At 47.7% G+C, this 13,661-nt stretch overlaps 4 protein-coding genes across 4 annotated transcripts; all 4 read right to left on the bottom strand.

The window, feature by feature from the left end:
* Nucleotides 1-2,750: 2,750 nt before the first annotated feature.
* AO090003000262 (putative translation elongation factor EF-1 subunit) lies at nucleotides 2,751-5,561 on the bottom strand (the record flags this gene model as incomplete). Its single annotated transcript, XM_001819418.3, has 5 exons — nucleotides 2,751-3,958; nucleotides 4,014-4,196; nucleotides 4,249-4,995; nucleotides 5,173-5,235; nucleotides 5,336-5,561. 5 exons carry the CDS (start codon nucleotides 5,559-5,561, stop codon nucleotides 2,751-2,753), a joined length of 2,427 nt encoding a protein of 808 aa, XP_001819470.1.
* Nucleotides 5,562-6,106: 545 nt separating this feature from the next.
* Nucleotides 6,107-9,746, bottom strand: pan2n2 (poly(A)-specific ribonuclease; the record flags this gene model as incomplete). The annotated part of the gene is made up of 4 exons (XM_001819419.3): nucleotides 6,107-7,031; nucleotides 7,089-8,204; nucleotides 8,261-9,558; nucleotides 9,618-9,746. The coding sequence occupies 4 exons, from the start codon at nucleotides 9,744-9,746 to the stop codon at nucleotides 6,107-6,109; spliced, it is 3,468 nt and encodes a 1,155-aa protein (XP_001819471.1).
* Nucleotides 9,747-11,336: 1,590 nt separating this feature from the next.
* On the bottom strand, nucleotides 11,337-12,131 carry AO090003000264 (uncharacterized protein; the record flags this gene model as incomplete). Its single annotated transcript, XM_023234804.1, has 1 exon — nucleotides 11,337-12,131. The coding sequence occupies one exon, from the start codon at nucleotides 12,129-12,131 to the stop codon at nucleotides 11,337-11,339; it is 795 nt and encodes a 264-aa protein (XP_023089890.1).
* A 1,031-nt stretch (nucleotides 12,132-13,162) lies between these two features.
* On the bottom strand, nucleotides 13,163-13,651 carry AO090003000265 (uncharacterized protein; the record flags this gene model as incomplete). The annotated part of the gene is made up of 3 exons (XM_023234805.1): nucleotides 13,163-13,265; nucleotides 13,339-13,373; nucleotides 13,451-13,651. The coding sequence occupies 3 exons, from the start codon at nucleotides 13,649-13,651 to the stop codon at nucleotides 13,163-13,165; spliced, it is 339 nt and encodes a 112-aa protein (XP_023089891.1).
* Nucleotides 13,652-13,661: the final 10 nt, after the last annotated feature.

The following is a 13,661-nucleotide window of genomic DNA, read 5'->3' on the forward strand; positions in this document are numbered from 1 at the left end:
AGTATAAGTCGAAATATAGTCTCTTTTTTCTCACTCTCGAATGGACGTATTTTAATACTATTATCATTGATTTGATCTATGGATCCTGATGAGTGTGGTACTCTATATAACTAAAAACAGCGGGCTACATTTGACAGGAAATTTGGGATTACGAAAAAGTTCTTCTTGTGGCAGACAAGCTTCTGAATAGATCTTGAGATGTTTTGCCGGAGGACGAGGAAACAGAAAGCCATGGTTTGCGTCAGCTGAAGCAGTAGCAGCAATAGTGATGTGTGCGTTCTTATATATGGAAACCATCTGTGCTGATTCCTGCTCCCAGTCCTTTTCATCATCCTAAATGATGCAGAGCCTATCGACCCAAAGGTAGGAAAAGCCCAGCCGTCGTGCAACCTCAACGGCATCACTAATGGTCTTTGGTAACTGCCAAGCCGATATTGATTGAAGATACTCGTGGTAATTTCCTCTTGTCGTACAGAAATCTGATGACAAGCCCGAGCAGTAACTAAGGGCAGCATAAAGGCCACGCTTGTTGCTCTCCTGCTCCATGAGCCGGAGCTTGACCCGCGGACCTGAATTGCTAATACATAACAGCCTTCTCAGAAGTGGCTGGGGTTCGAAAGTGGGACAGCTGTGCTCCTTCTTGCACTTGTTCAACCAGCTTTCAAGAACAGGAAAACTCTCATTGAACTTGTCTGGTTCGCTACTCTTCCATATAGCCCTTTCACTCTGTGAGCCTGGGTCGCCCATTAGCCGGAGTTGCGCCCACTTGTTGATTAAATTTCGATAAGTTTACTTACACCCTGGCCTGTTTGTACCAAGAATTGCGCTGAATTTCCTTCCATCATTGTATGTTATCCTTATCACGCCCGTACGAGTTGTACCAAATAGCGGGCCATAATTGTCAGGTAAGAATACGGACTTGCATCCCTCTACTCTGATTTGATTAAGTGTCCCTGCCCTGTAGCTACCGCATACAGTTCAGACCACGTCTTGAGGATGTCTATGAGACATTCACACATGATGCATCTCCTTGAGAACCCACTATCTGGCACAAATGGTTGGGGGTAGCCCTTCATGGTTAATACACAGCCTTCACAGAGCACCGTGGGGTATCTTCGATGAATTGCGAGAAGAGCATAAGATTTCGGTAGTAACACTCGCGCAGGGCGTTCATTTTGTTCTTTGCCGAGCTTTTAAAAAGGAACCTGTCGGCCAAATTCCCCTGGGCGTAATACCTTTTCAAAAGAATGATTTATTCTGGTGGTTAGAAGTACGGCTATATATTGATCTAGGTAGGTAGCCTGATGTGATCTATCGGAGAACCAGAGTCTCCTTGGGTCTTTTTGTTAGCTCATCGGAGGTCTACGAATGCTACTGATAAATACAGGTCCTTGGGGTCGGGGCGGGGAATGCATGCAACGTGTTCTACAGTTATAAGCCCTAAATTCTCCGGTAAGCTTTTCCCGCGTCAGATATCATATTCGCCTCGCTGGCTGTACTTGCAATGCCATGATGCCTTACCATTTGATATGTGCCTATCGGAGTTGTTTCGCGGGATGTATGAGTATCCTAGTGGTCAAAAACTTGGCGATAAATTGCCCAATTGCCCATTGATACGCACTACGTCCAACATGCATTCAATTAATTAGACTAACTCTCGACCTCAACATTTGCAGTCGCCTACAAGCGTTCCTCATACATGTCTCATACCACACTATATACTAGTCACTACGTCCATGCATAGATTGGTTTCAACTAGTTCAATATTTATGCGACCACGGTTACGGAAGCACAAAGCCTCTCTAAGGACAGGTACGTTATTCTAGTAATCATTATATAGTTATGAGTTAGAATATTGTACGTTACCAAGACTGTCGTATACCCTCACTGTGAAAGCTTTCCGAAGGGATATATATTACCTTTCAAGAAATCCACAATTTAATAGAGTATATACATACATCCTTTAATAGAGACACTCTATCCCACTTCTTAGGGCTATAAAACCCAGCCCATAAACAAAGAAACCTGCAAATGAAAAATACTTTCAACGCAAACATATAAAATTTCCACTTACATTCCCCAAGGTAATTTTCAAATTCCAAGTAATTCAAATACAGCCGACACAATCTCAGAACGAGTAGAATTATATTTACAACCACATATTTCTCCGAATGCAACCCAGCCAGGAGAAAATTTCAGAATGTCCCAGACGAAATAAAAACATCAGTAGTAAACATGGGTCAAAAGTACTTGGAAGGCTGTGCTATTTTCCTTCCCCCTCATTTTTAACTTGTCCACTCCACCTTTTGTCCGGGGTTTGTGGTACGCTATTTCTCCGAGGTATTTCTCCGGGGAATCTTCTGGACTGTGTGACGAATATGGGTAAAGACTGACTTAGGGGCAGGTATTGGTTCTTACATGGTGAATGATTCGTTTGAAGGTATGTAGGGGTGCAAAGATAGATCAGAGGTGATTTCTGAAATTTGGTTGTCATATAGCCCTAAAGTCCCGCAGAGCTTGGTATTTTGAGACTTGTTTCTCCAGTTGGATGGAGCTCCTACTTTAGTCCTTTCTTTCTCATTTTCTGGGTTATCCTTATCCTTACGTTTGGATTGTTTCTAAATTCCTGACGCATGTGAGGAGATACAGGACCCCTGCAGTCTTCATTTTTGTATGTATGTATATACAGAACCTTTGACTGAATAAGTATATTTATCACCGACCGCAGAACAAAGCGGCTCAAAGATTACTTATTCCAACAACCCAGCTGCAACGGTATCACCTCCAGCCCGAAGAACAACCCTCGTAGGCGCCTCTAAAGGCACTGCGTGATCCATTTCCACAACGATTCGTGCCACTGAGCCTGGTGCAACGATTTTTGGCTTCTTCTTGATGGAAGCGCCAGAACCTTTATCCAACGTTGCGACGAGTCGACTAATCCGGCCAGGTACGTGAAGGCGTCCCCGATGAACATCAACCATGCTGGGCATCAGATGCTCAAATGCCAGCACCTTGGCTGTGAATGATGTGATATTGGCGATAGGCGCAGAGGCACGACAGATCACGTCGCCAGAACGTAGATGGATGGGGTCAATGTTTGCAAGGTTGAGAACCACATTTTGGCCCGCAACAGCCCAGTCGCTCGGTTCACTGTCCACTTCCAAGCTTCGTACCAAGGCCGTTTCGCCACTAGGCATCGTGAGAATTTGGTCACCCACTTGCAAGCTGCCAGCATCGAGTCGACCAGAGATCGAAAGGGGGTTCTGCACACTTCCACGGAAGACATCACCAATGGTCATTCGCAATGGCTTGTCGAGGGCATGAGAGTAAGGCTCGGTAGCTTCAAGTTCCTCAATTAGGGTGCGACCTGTATACCATGACACATTTGGATCCTCGCTTCGCTTTGTGACATTGTCACCACTGATGCCTGAGCATGGCACAAATGCGATGTTTTTGGCTTGGAATCCCGCAGTGGTCAAGAAAGCTGAAACCTGCTGCTCGATCTCGTCATAGCGATCCTTGTTCCACTGAACCGAGTCCATCTTATTCACAGCAACAATAATCCTTTGAACACCCATACTCCGCACTAGAAGAGCGTGTTCCTTAGTCTGACCCTTCAAACCAGACTCAAAGTTCCCCGTGCCTGAATCAATAACAAGAACAGCAAAATCAGCCTGGCTAGCACCAGCTATCATATTCGGCACAAAATCTCTGTGGCCGGGAGCATCTACAATGGTGAAGACGGTCTTCTCTGTCTCAAACTTGTTAGTCGCGATATCGATAGTGACACCGCGTGCTCTCTCCTCGGAACCTTGATCCAACACCCAGGCAAGAGCAAAAGAGCCTTTGCCTATCTTCTCAGCTTCTCGCCGATATTTGTCAAGGGTACGTTGGTCTATTGCCTTCAGATCAGCAAGTAAGCGGCCCATGAGCGTACTTTTTCCGGCATCGACATGACCTGAGCGACCATTAACAACACAACTCTGTGGTTATAAACACGTGTGAAAACAAACCGATGACTGCGAAATTCATGGCATTTTTCCGCTTCGACTTTTGGTATTCAGATAAAACGTCCAGGTTCTTGCTCTTAACGGTCACCTTCTCTGCAACACTTAGATTGTTCATGCCACCCGCTAAGTCGGTTTGGTTTTTCTTATCGCCAGCCGGCTTAGAAGCAGGTTGTTTCGACTTGAAGCCTGCATATCTATTAGGGAGAGAGGTCCTAGATCTTGCGCCGAATAGCCAAACCTTTTGCAGAGCTCTGTGCGTTTAAGACGACATCATCTGGGCTTGGGCCTGTGAAATCAAAGGGTTCAGTAAGATTTTGTCCGTATATCTCCATCAGATCCAAAGAAGTTGAGAACAAGGGACTGGGCTCGGTCAGTTTTGGCCGCGTAACATCCCCAACGATAGTGCTAGCGAAAGTAGAAGGCGAGGCGCGAATATTGACAGTAGGCTGCTCTTTTTCTTCCTTTTTGACCAAAGGCTCTGCAGTAAGCTCTTGTTGTACATTTGCTGAGTTAACCTGCGACGCCCCATTCTGCTTGACTAGTTCAGGAGATGGCTTCTTCTGAGGTGAATGGCTCCCGGGGTGGGACAACTTTCCCAAAGGACGCGGCGACTGGGCACCCTCAGGCTTTAATATTTTTCCATTGCCAGCGAGCCTTTCGCGGAGAGATAACGAAGCGCCTTTCTGTTCCGTTGAAGGCACTGGTGTTTTATTCACCTCAGCATTCTGCGCAGGGGCTGCAGTTGAAGCCTTGTCACCCTCCTTTTTCTTGCGGGCAGCGGCCAAAGCAGCCAGTTTCGAAACTTTTCCGCCAGATTCAGGAGCCCCTCCAAGTAGCCCAAGCCGAGGGTAAAGAGGCTCTATGAGAATATCGGCCTTACGATGCGCCGGGACATTGAGCCACGGCGAGTCGCGGAAGAAGTCTGCGGCGGAGAAGTGTGGAGGCTCTTGCAGAACCAGATCGGGAGGCAAAGGGTATGCAGGCACTGAAAACCTGTTAGAACATTCTTGAGCTTCCATTTGGAGTCAGTTACCAGTCAAAAACGAGGGACAGGTTACACTCACCACTATCGCAAAGGTGCGACAAAGGGGATTCCGCTGGAGACTCGAGCCCGCCCATGGGAATTGGGGAAAGCTGTAGAACCAAAAGTGATCATGCTTACCTTTCGCCTTCGCCGCCGGAGCGGGCGCGCTCTCCTTTTTCTTCGTTTCCTTAGCTTTCTTATCTAACCAAGCCAGCGCAATTAGCGTCCATGCCACCTAATCGATTTATCTTGTTGAACGGCAACACCCGTTCGCTGATCTGCGCAGTTTTTGCCTACTCACTTCTTAAGTAGTTCACAGACTTTTCCACGTCGTTATAGTAATGCCATAGTGCTTCCTGAACTTCGTCCCGCGTGGCTGTCACAGAAGGCGACCCCGCGAGGAGCTGACTCAACACCTCTGCAGTACACTGTTCGAGAAATTCCTGTTCTTCGGGATCCGGGGAGTCATATCCATCGTCGAAGTCATCCTCATCGTAAGCCACAGCCTTTACGCGATGGCGCGACATGGTGATTGCTGTGATTGTTGAGGGAGGGGCAGGTGGACTCGGAGGGGTTCAGCCGCACAAGGCTGGTGTGTGGGAGGGAAGTAAGATGATATGAGGGCAAGTACTCCAGCACGTTACGTCTCTCAGGGGAGTCTTCCAATTACCCAAATGCCAACTATCCGGAGCAGCGGATCAGGAGAATAATGCTGTCGAATTGTCAAGGAAGAGATGAACTTCCACACGTCATTCCCTCATTTATTGTCCCCGCTCCGCAGACCGCTTTCCACCCTAATATCTAAAACGAACCCTCTCATTGGCTCTGGGTAAAGCATAGATCCCCGAAGAATATAGACTGTAAACAAACCGTATAGTAGATGCAAATGTTACAGTTAAGTTGTATTGTTTTCTAAGAATGGCTCTAAGCAACTAATGACTAAAACCAAGTGTCGTGTCTGTCTGCAGAGCAATTACTACTTACAGCAACACTAACGTATCTCTATCCATCCCTACGACAAGTCATACCATCATGAATAATCGTCAGTGCGAAAATCTTTCTAAGTGGGTGGTTATTTCAGTGGACTTCCGCCGAAAAAGTCTCCTGTTCCCGGAGCAAAGCTGCCATTGCTCGGGGTCAGGGCAACCGAGCGTCGGAAACCCTGTCTAGGCGTGGTGGGCGCACTGGCAGTAGGGGCGGTCACTTCAGGAGTGCTGGGGGTGTTTCTACCGCTATTATTCTGCATCGTCACTGCAGTTCCAGGCCGTGATAGAACGGCTGTAGCGCCGTTTCGAGCTGGTGGTCGGAATCCTAGTTTAGATCCCTCGCGGAATAGCTCCTCGAGTATTTGCGAAACCACCCCTGCGTCTTCATACTCCTGGAACTTCTTCCAAAGACGAAGGGCCATACGTGCGTCTTCAATAGAGTCATGCCCTTGGTTGTTGTCGGTGGGTTCTTCTTGGATGTATTCTTTGAACACAGCCCAGGCTAAGTATCGGAGACTGAGACGCCGATTCTTACCGGGGTGGAAGAACAGATATTGGGTATCGACTGTCTGACATTTGGGGACCTGGATATTGATTTTGCGGAAATCGGAGGCCAGCCCGTGCCCGACAAAAACGCATCCCAAATTGAGGAGAAGCCACAACTTCTTATATGCGACTTTAAGTGGGACAAGATTGTGCTGACTAGTCCTCGGGTCCAAGTCACCGGGTTTAATGCCAGAGTATTGAGTGACATAGTCAACGATCGTCTCTTTGATAGTGATATAATCATCGATAAAAGGCACGCCTTCTCGAGTCCCGGACCCTCTGAGAACGGAAACTCGAGCAAGGCCACTCTTGCTAGGTCGTACGATTTCTTGAGAACCATCGGCTTTCACGTCGATCTCTGCTTTTTCGAGATCAACAAATTCGGTATCGAGGGCAACAGGGGTACCAGGAGTCGGTTTCTCTTCCTCTGAAAGAGTTGCAAGTGATTCCACGGAGCGACCGCCACTAAAAGAAATAGTCAGCATGGAATTACCTAGGATTTGTGGCACAGATTCAACCCACTTAAGTGACCAATCGCGGTAAAGAAGCGTCGTGTCAAGGACGTTCTTCCAGTTATCATCCATGGCGTGGCGAGCATCCTTCACCTGATATGCCAGCACACACGGCACTTTCCACGGTTGATTGAATCGGAGGGCTTCATCCTTGTCTACCTCCGTGACCAGGAAGTCATTGAACAGATGCCATTTATTTGTAGTCTCCGGTTCGCGTGAGGAAATGGACACATTGATAAATGAGACTAGATGAGCTTTCTGATGTTCAGGAATATCGATTTCTGAAACCACGCCCACCAATTCATATACCACAAGGCCCGGCATGTTGTTCTGCATCCGCATTCGAAGGTCTTCTCCTTCAAAGCACAAAATCTGGCCAGCATCAACCACAAGGCCAACCGCTTCTGGTAACCATCCGGGAATTGCCCAAAGGCGTCTGTAGATGGGATTGTTTAGTGCAGTGTTGAGCATCATCACGAGCGGCATGCGATGTACTGTCTTCCGAATAGCCACCTGCTGGTAACGTCGGCAGTAATTGCACCACCCTCTGTTTTGAGTCTCGCGCTCAATGCTTGCCCGCAAAATGTTTGAGAAACGGTAAGCAGGGTTCCTACGGATCTGTTTTATATCAATCGCTGGATAAATTAACTCATTAACCAGCGAGTTCCCTGGTCGGACGATTTCCTTCTGGCAAAACATGCAGCGAATAGACTCGGAAGCAACGGTTGCTAACTTGTGGTCGAGATCATCTGAGCTCGGGAGGATCATGCGAAAATCATGAGAAATTTGGCCAAGAAAGAATCTGTTCACAGACTGAATTGAAGTAGACAACGACTTATTCGTCAAATTCTCTTCCAGCAGCCCTAAACTGGAGGCTTCCCGAAAACTGCCGAAAGTTTTTAGAAGATTCGTCGCTTGACAGTTCTGACCGTCTGCTTTCTCTAGCATATCGAATAGATAGCCCATCTCACATAGAAGGCAGTTTTCAAATATGCAGGCGCTTGCGGCGTGCTGGAGAGCTACATTTCGTATCAATGGAATGAACTTGAATAGCTGGAGGAGAGCATTCGTGAAGGAGTTTGCAATGTGTGTCTCTAGACCAGAGAATTTGGTCTGGTTATAGAATCTATATCAAATGTCAACTAATTTGTTTCGGATCGAAGAGCTCAGAGTATGTCTTACCTAAAGTCGAAATCATCGACACCAAACCGGCTGTATTTGATCTCGACATTACTGTATTTGAGAAGAGGGTCGTCCTCTGCTTCGCCGTTAAGCTTCGTTCCCGCAAGTGTCTCTGCCGCATCAGTAACGAGTCCATCCGACTTCGCCTTACTTTGTTCTCTTGCCTTTTCGCTCAAGAACTTCGGCGCAATAAGAGCAGGTTCAGAATTGGCCAATGCGCGAGTATTTTCTACTTGATTTCGTCTAGTCTTCTTCGGGTTTGGTGCATAGTGCCCAATCTCCGCGGGACGGAGGTAGGGAATTAGTGCTTGATCAATAGGGGCCGGCGGGCTGCCAATCTCAAAAACAAGGTGGCTAGGCCATGCAGAAAACAAGCGCTCGTGGTAATATGGCATACCAATCATGCTCAGGGGCGTATCAGGAGACCAGTCAAGCGGTGGAGGTCGGGCAGGTACATCTGCAAATTCAACTTCCTTGCTCATCTCGTTGAAGTGTACCTTCGATGGAGAACCCCACAAGTGTATTGCACACTCTGCATCGTTTATGGCTAATGCCTCCCCAGAAGGCGACAAATCGATACCGAGCATGAATGAAACATTGGCCTGACGGAGGTTGATTGCGTTAGGGTTCATAAGGTCAACCACCTGTAGCTGACCGGTCTGAGACGCAACAAAACTAGTGGTATGCAGCTTAGGATGCATGCGCACATATGCAGCGCCGGCATGAAAAGGTATAGGAGGTAATGGTGACAGTGTTTTGAGATCATAAACGTTGGCCAAGGGATCGACGATGGGTGATCCCAGATGTCTAACCGAAAATCCACAGGTGACCAGAAGGTCATTCCTAGCATCCATATCATTGACAGCTGTTCCATGGGCCTTCCAAGACTTAACGACACGAAAATCGGTGAGACTCAAGGCGTTCACTGATCCGGTGTCTGTCGCAGCACAAAGATATCGGCTCTTTTTCATCATAGTGTAATTATATTCCGTCGGCAGCTTGTCGACTATGTGTCCCTTATCGATATCAATCGTAAACATTGCCTTCTGACATCCGGCCACTATAACTTTGTTCAATTGTGCCGTGAAGCTCATGCAACGTAGATCCGTCATGTCCTCATGGGTAATGTGCCATTGCGTCAGGCCACGCCGGGTTATCATATGAACACTCTTCGAAGACAATGATATCACGCCTCTATCATGAAAAAGTATCTGCCGCACGGGGCCTTCGGAGACTGGGTGTGCCCGGACGGAGGTATACCTCTGTAATTCTGGACCGCAAAAGGAAGTGATTCGGCCCTGCCGAGGAAGCAGACGCAGATCAGCACATAGTCAACTTCCACAATGGAAGACCTTACATATTCATTCCCTACCCACAGCAGTTCCATCACATCGTCAAAAGCTATTGCTGTCGCAATCGTTGGCATGCCATGTGGGCTTGGAGGTGGCACCTGAATGCGCGACAGTTCATCCCAATCGGCCTCCATGGTGCTAACATTGCACCCGGGTCTTCACCCGAGCTTCTCTTATCTTTAAATCAGATGCAGGCGACGTGGTTATTCCTAAAGACTGAAACGGTCCTGTCCATTCGGAAAGAGAGCGAAATCGGGCATTGTTCGGCGTAGACGCGATTGCGGGGGGAGCTATCAGAGGTCGTTTTCGAGGGTCACAGCACACGGTCTTGAAGGGGTAGAAGCCGAGCCAAACTCTCCCATTCACCAGTAATATTGCCCGTCTCTGTTCGAAAATATACTTGGAAAGCCCCCCAAGCGTGCTATCTGCAAAGATGAGGCGGTAATACTGATGAGGTACCGACACGTCGTCACGTGAAAGCTAGAGCGGGGGACATGCTGTATCGCCTCAGGCAGCGATCAGGTAGCCAAAAGAGAAAAACAAGTACGGAGTACGGAGTACTTCCTCGAGTTATAGTATACACCTGTACTGCTTGCCCTAATGCTACTAACCTAGGCCCATAATTACACCAGAAACCAAGGTAGTTTGGTCATATGTATTAATTATTAATTTGATCTATCAAGTGTCCTAGTTATACATTCTTGAGTATAGACTCACATCAAAAAATCAGAACACACTAATATCCAATTCCAATTCAGTATGGAGATAAATACACACTCATTACACGTAAAGCTTTCGAGACTTAAACTTTATTGCAAGTACTTATATTGAATATTAACCCAGCTCATATCTAGTATCACTTAAACTGCGATTAATCGCACTTTATACCATTTCATAGGACAGCCAAAAGGGATGAAGGTCAGATGACTTAGCTCAGTGGAAAGATTTCGCAAACTTCGTTGCGTGCACATTGCAGGATTAATGACTCCGCAAAAAGAGGTCATGTAAGTTTGGAATTTTCTCTGATTATGCATTATACAGTTAGCCATTTTATTAAATTTTTATTCGAAATTACAATTGCTTCTGATGACGTAATAAGCTTGAGATCTTGACCCTCGAGAAGATACAGGATTCTATTCCACCCCTGATGGACTGTATAAAATCAGGGTTTAGCCCTTTCTCCATCCCAATGTAGTAATAGTGCGCTTTCAAGTAGTCAGTAATAGTGTACCTATATACTGATCTCTATTGACCATCTGAGGAACTTAACCGTCTTCATTGAGCGTACGTTTGAGGGCCGTTGCCGATTCTATCGGTTGCGACTAATCTAAAGGCTTTCCACCTAATGCCTGTACTAGTAAGTACTTGGATATACTGGGACGAAGATCAGTGTGGCTATATCGATCATTCCTGAGCTATTGCGATTACGCGGGTTCCATTTACATATTCAAACGAAGTGTATCGACCACATGACGAAAGTCCATATTCGTCTCTCGACTAGGCACATAACAGAGCGCAAGTGAAATGAGCAAATGGCTACCAAGATCGACAAAGCAGGCTAATGTAACAGAACAAGAAAAAGCAATCCCGGCACTCGCCTAAACCCGAGACCAAGCATCAAACCCTCATCGCGTTACACAAACCTGAATGGGAAAATGGTGCCAATACGCCGGTTCATTAAGTGAAATCATGATATTCAGATCTTGTAAGCCTCGCCACTAGTATTAGCGATAAAATGAAGCTGGGTTTGAGTTAGGTGCCGTTCCTTGCGATGGGTTGTATGCTTGATAGCCTGCTGCTCCGGGGGTTAAAGAAGGGTAAGGTGTCGGTGTTGACGTTGTGCCCGGGACAGGGGGCGGTTGATGCATTGGTGGTTGCTGATTGGAAGCTGGGCCTATAGGGTAGGGGGGTTGTGGCTTAGCTGCATCCTCAGGGGCATAAGGTGGGTATTCCTGCTGCTGCTGTTGCTGCTGCTGCTGGAAGGGGGGCTGTGCAGCCGGCGGGGCTTGTCCACTGGCAGGATATGGAAGTCGTTGGCTTGCGGAAGGATGCTCGACAGGGGAGTCATAAACAGATGTTCCTAGTTCTTGCGGGTGTTCATATGTGGATTCTGGTCGATGATGCACAGGCTGATAGGATGCTCCAGCTGGGGGTGTGCGGTTGCGCGGATCGGGGGATTGAGACGTGGGAGGGTACATAGGCGCTTGGTCTGCACCGTAGTAAGGGGATGTATTGGGCTGGTGCGACTGGGTTTCTTCTCGTGACATTAGAGTTATGTTAGATGATAATATCCGCTGGGGGTCACAAACCTTGAGGCCGAGGGCTGAAATATCTTTGAGGCTCAGATTGCGGAGGGCCCTGAGGATAGCCCATGGATGCCGCGGGCCCAGGATACCCATACTGAGATGGACCAGGCCTGCCATACGGAGGCTGGGCGGGGTGCGACATGGATGCCTCCAGGAGAGATTCATAGTCCCGTCTCGCTTTAATGAACTTCTCATTGAGTTGGGTGAATTCATCTTGATACGCATCAGCTAACGAACTGAAACGTAGTTTCCAGCGATTATACCTTTTTTCTGAGAATATTTGCCGATGAGCTCAATCAGCTTAGGTCGAATTGCCAAAGTGGAGTGGTACAGGGCCGTGATTTCCTCATTATCCTGAACGTTTGGTTCGGTACTACGCGTGCTGAGGAGTGTCAATAGCTTCTCAACGTTCTTTATCTGGCCGAACACCTCGCCTTCCATCTGAGCTTCGCGCTGTAACTCTTCAACTGTGGGGTCAGGTAGCTTTTCAACATAGTTGAGGGGGAAGATGCCTGTTTGCCCTCTTAGAGAGCCCTTCCACCAATCCTTATACACGGACTCGAGCACTGCAATGACGTCGCCTCTGCGAAATTGTAGTTCGCCTGGTTCTGAAGGCTGGAAGTCATAGAGCGCCCTGACTCGTGAGACAGTGGCAGCAGAGGTACCAGAAGGAACCGCCTGATGTGCTGGGGCTTGTGCCTGGCTGGCAGGGGCAGCGCTGGAAGTACTTGACTCCGGCTGTGGCTCAGGAGCCACAGGATTCTTTTCTCTAATCGAGAGCGCCAGCGCCATTTGCAATTCCTCTTCTTCCTTCTGGCGATCCGCGTCCGTTATCTCTGTCTTCACGGGCTTTGAAGGGGGCTGCAGGTTCGGGTCTACGCGATTAGAACGTTAGTAATGAGTCCTTCAATGCAACTCTCCATCGGTGACTTACTCTGTGTCTTTAACTTCATGTATGCTTGCTCCATGATGCCGAAGTCTGGGTTACTTGAAAACATCTCAGTCCACTCTTGCATACGCTCTAGAATCTTTGCCTTGACCTGCTGGTGGGTGTTCTGCAGGGAATGTTGTCAGAGCCTCCGTCAGATGCAGTACTGCGACGATACGTACTCTGTCACTAGCGAGGCGGAGTAAGGCATCCGTGAAACTTCGCGAAGCTAGTTCGCGGTGTATCTTCGGGCCACAATTCTGTGCCAAAGCATTGCCCAGCTATGAGATATATGAGAATTTGTCCCGAGGATTTTCTAGGTCTTTCGAACGGGGGTACGAACCTCCAACGTATAGAGTTGCACATTGGCGTTTCTATGCGCAAGCCTCTTGATCAGGGCGGCAACGGCATCTTTTGCACTATATCCAGGAATCCATATTAATACAGATTCGTACATACCAAAGCTAAGAGAGACCAAAGGATCAGACTTACCCGGACTCCTCCGCCGCAACTTTATCGCACACATCCTAATAGATGAAGGCATCAGATAAGCACTACCAAGTCTGATTGCGGTATATTGAAGTGTTTAAAAAAGCTCCCATACAAGAATATATTCCCAGTTTTCCGATGTCAGATTCTCATCAGTCGCCTTGGCTAATTGCGCAAAAGAAGTCACGTCAGCAAGCTCTACAAAACAACGGGTCTGGTATCTCGTCCCCACGCATTGCATGCCAGTATGAAAGAAGTGTAACTGGGATATCGTACCGACTGCGTCATCAAAAGCGTTCTGCTGTGCGCGGAACATCGTGATTGTT

Source organism: Aspergillus oryzae, chromosome 2 (genome assembly GCF_000184455.2).
Source record: "Aspergillus oryzae RIB40 DNA, chromosome 2".
Taxonomy (NCBI): Eukaryota; Fungi; Ascomycota; class Eurotiomycetes; order Eurotiales; family Aspergillaceae; genus Aspergillus; species Aspergillus oryzae.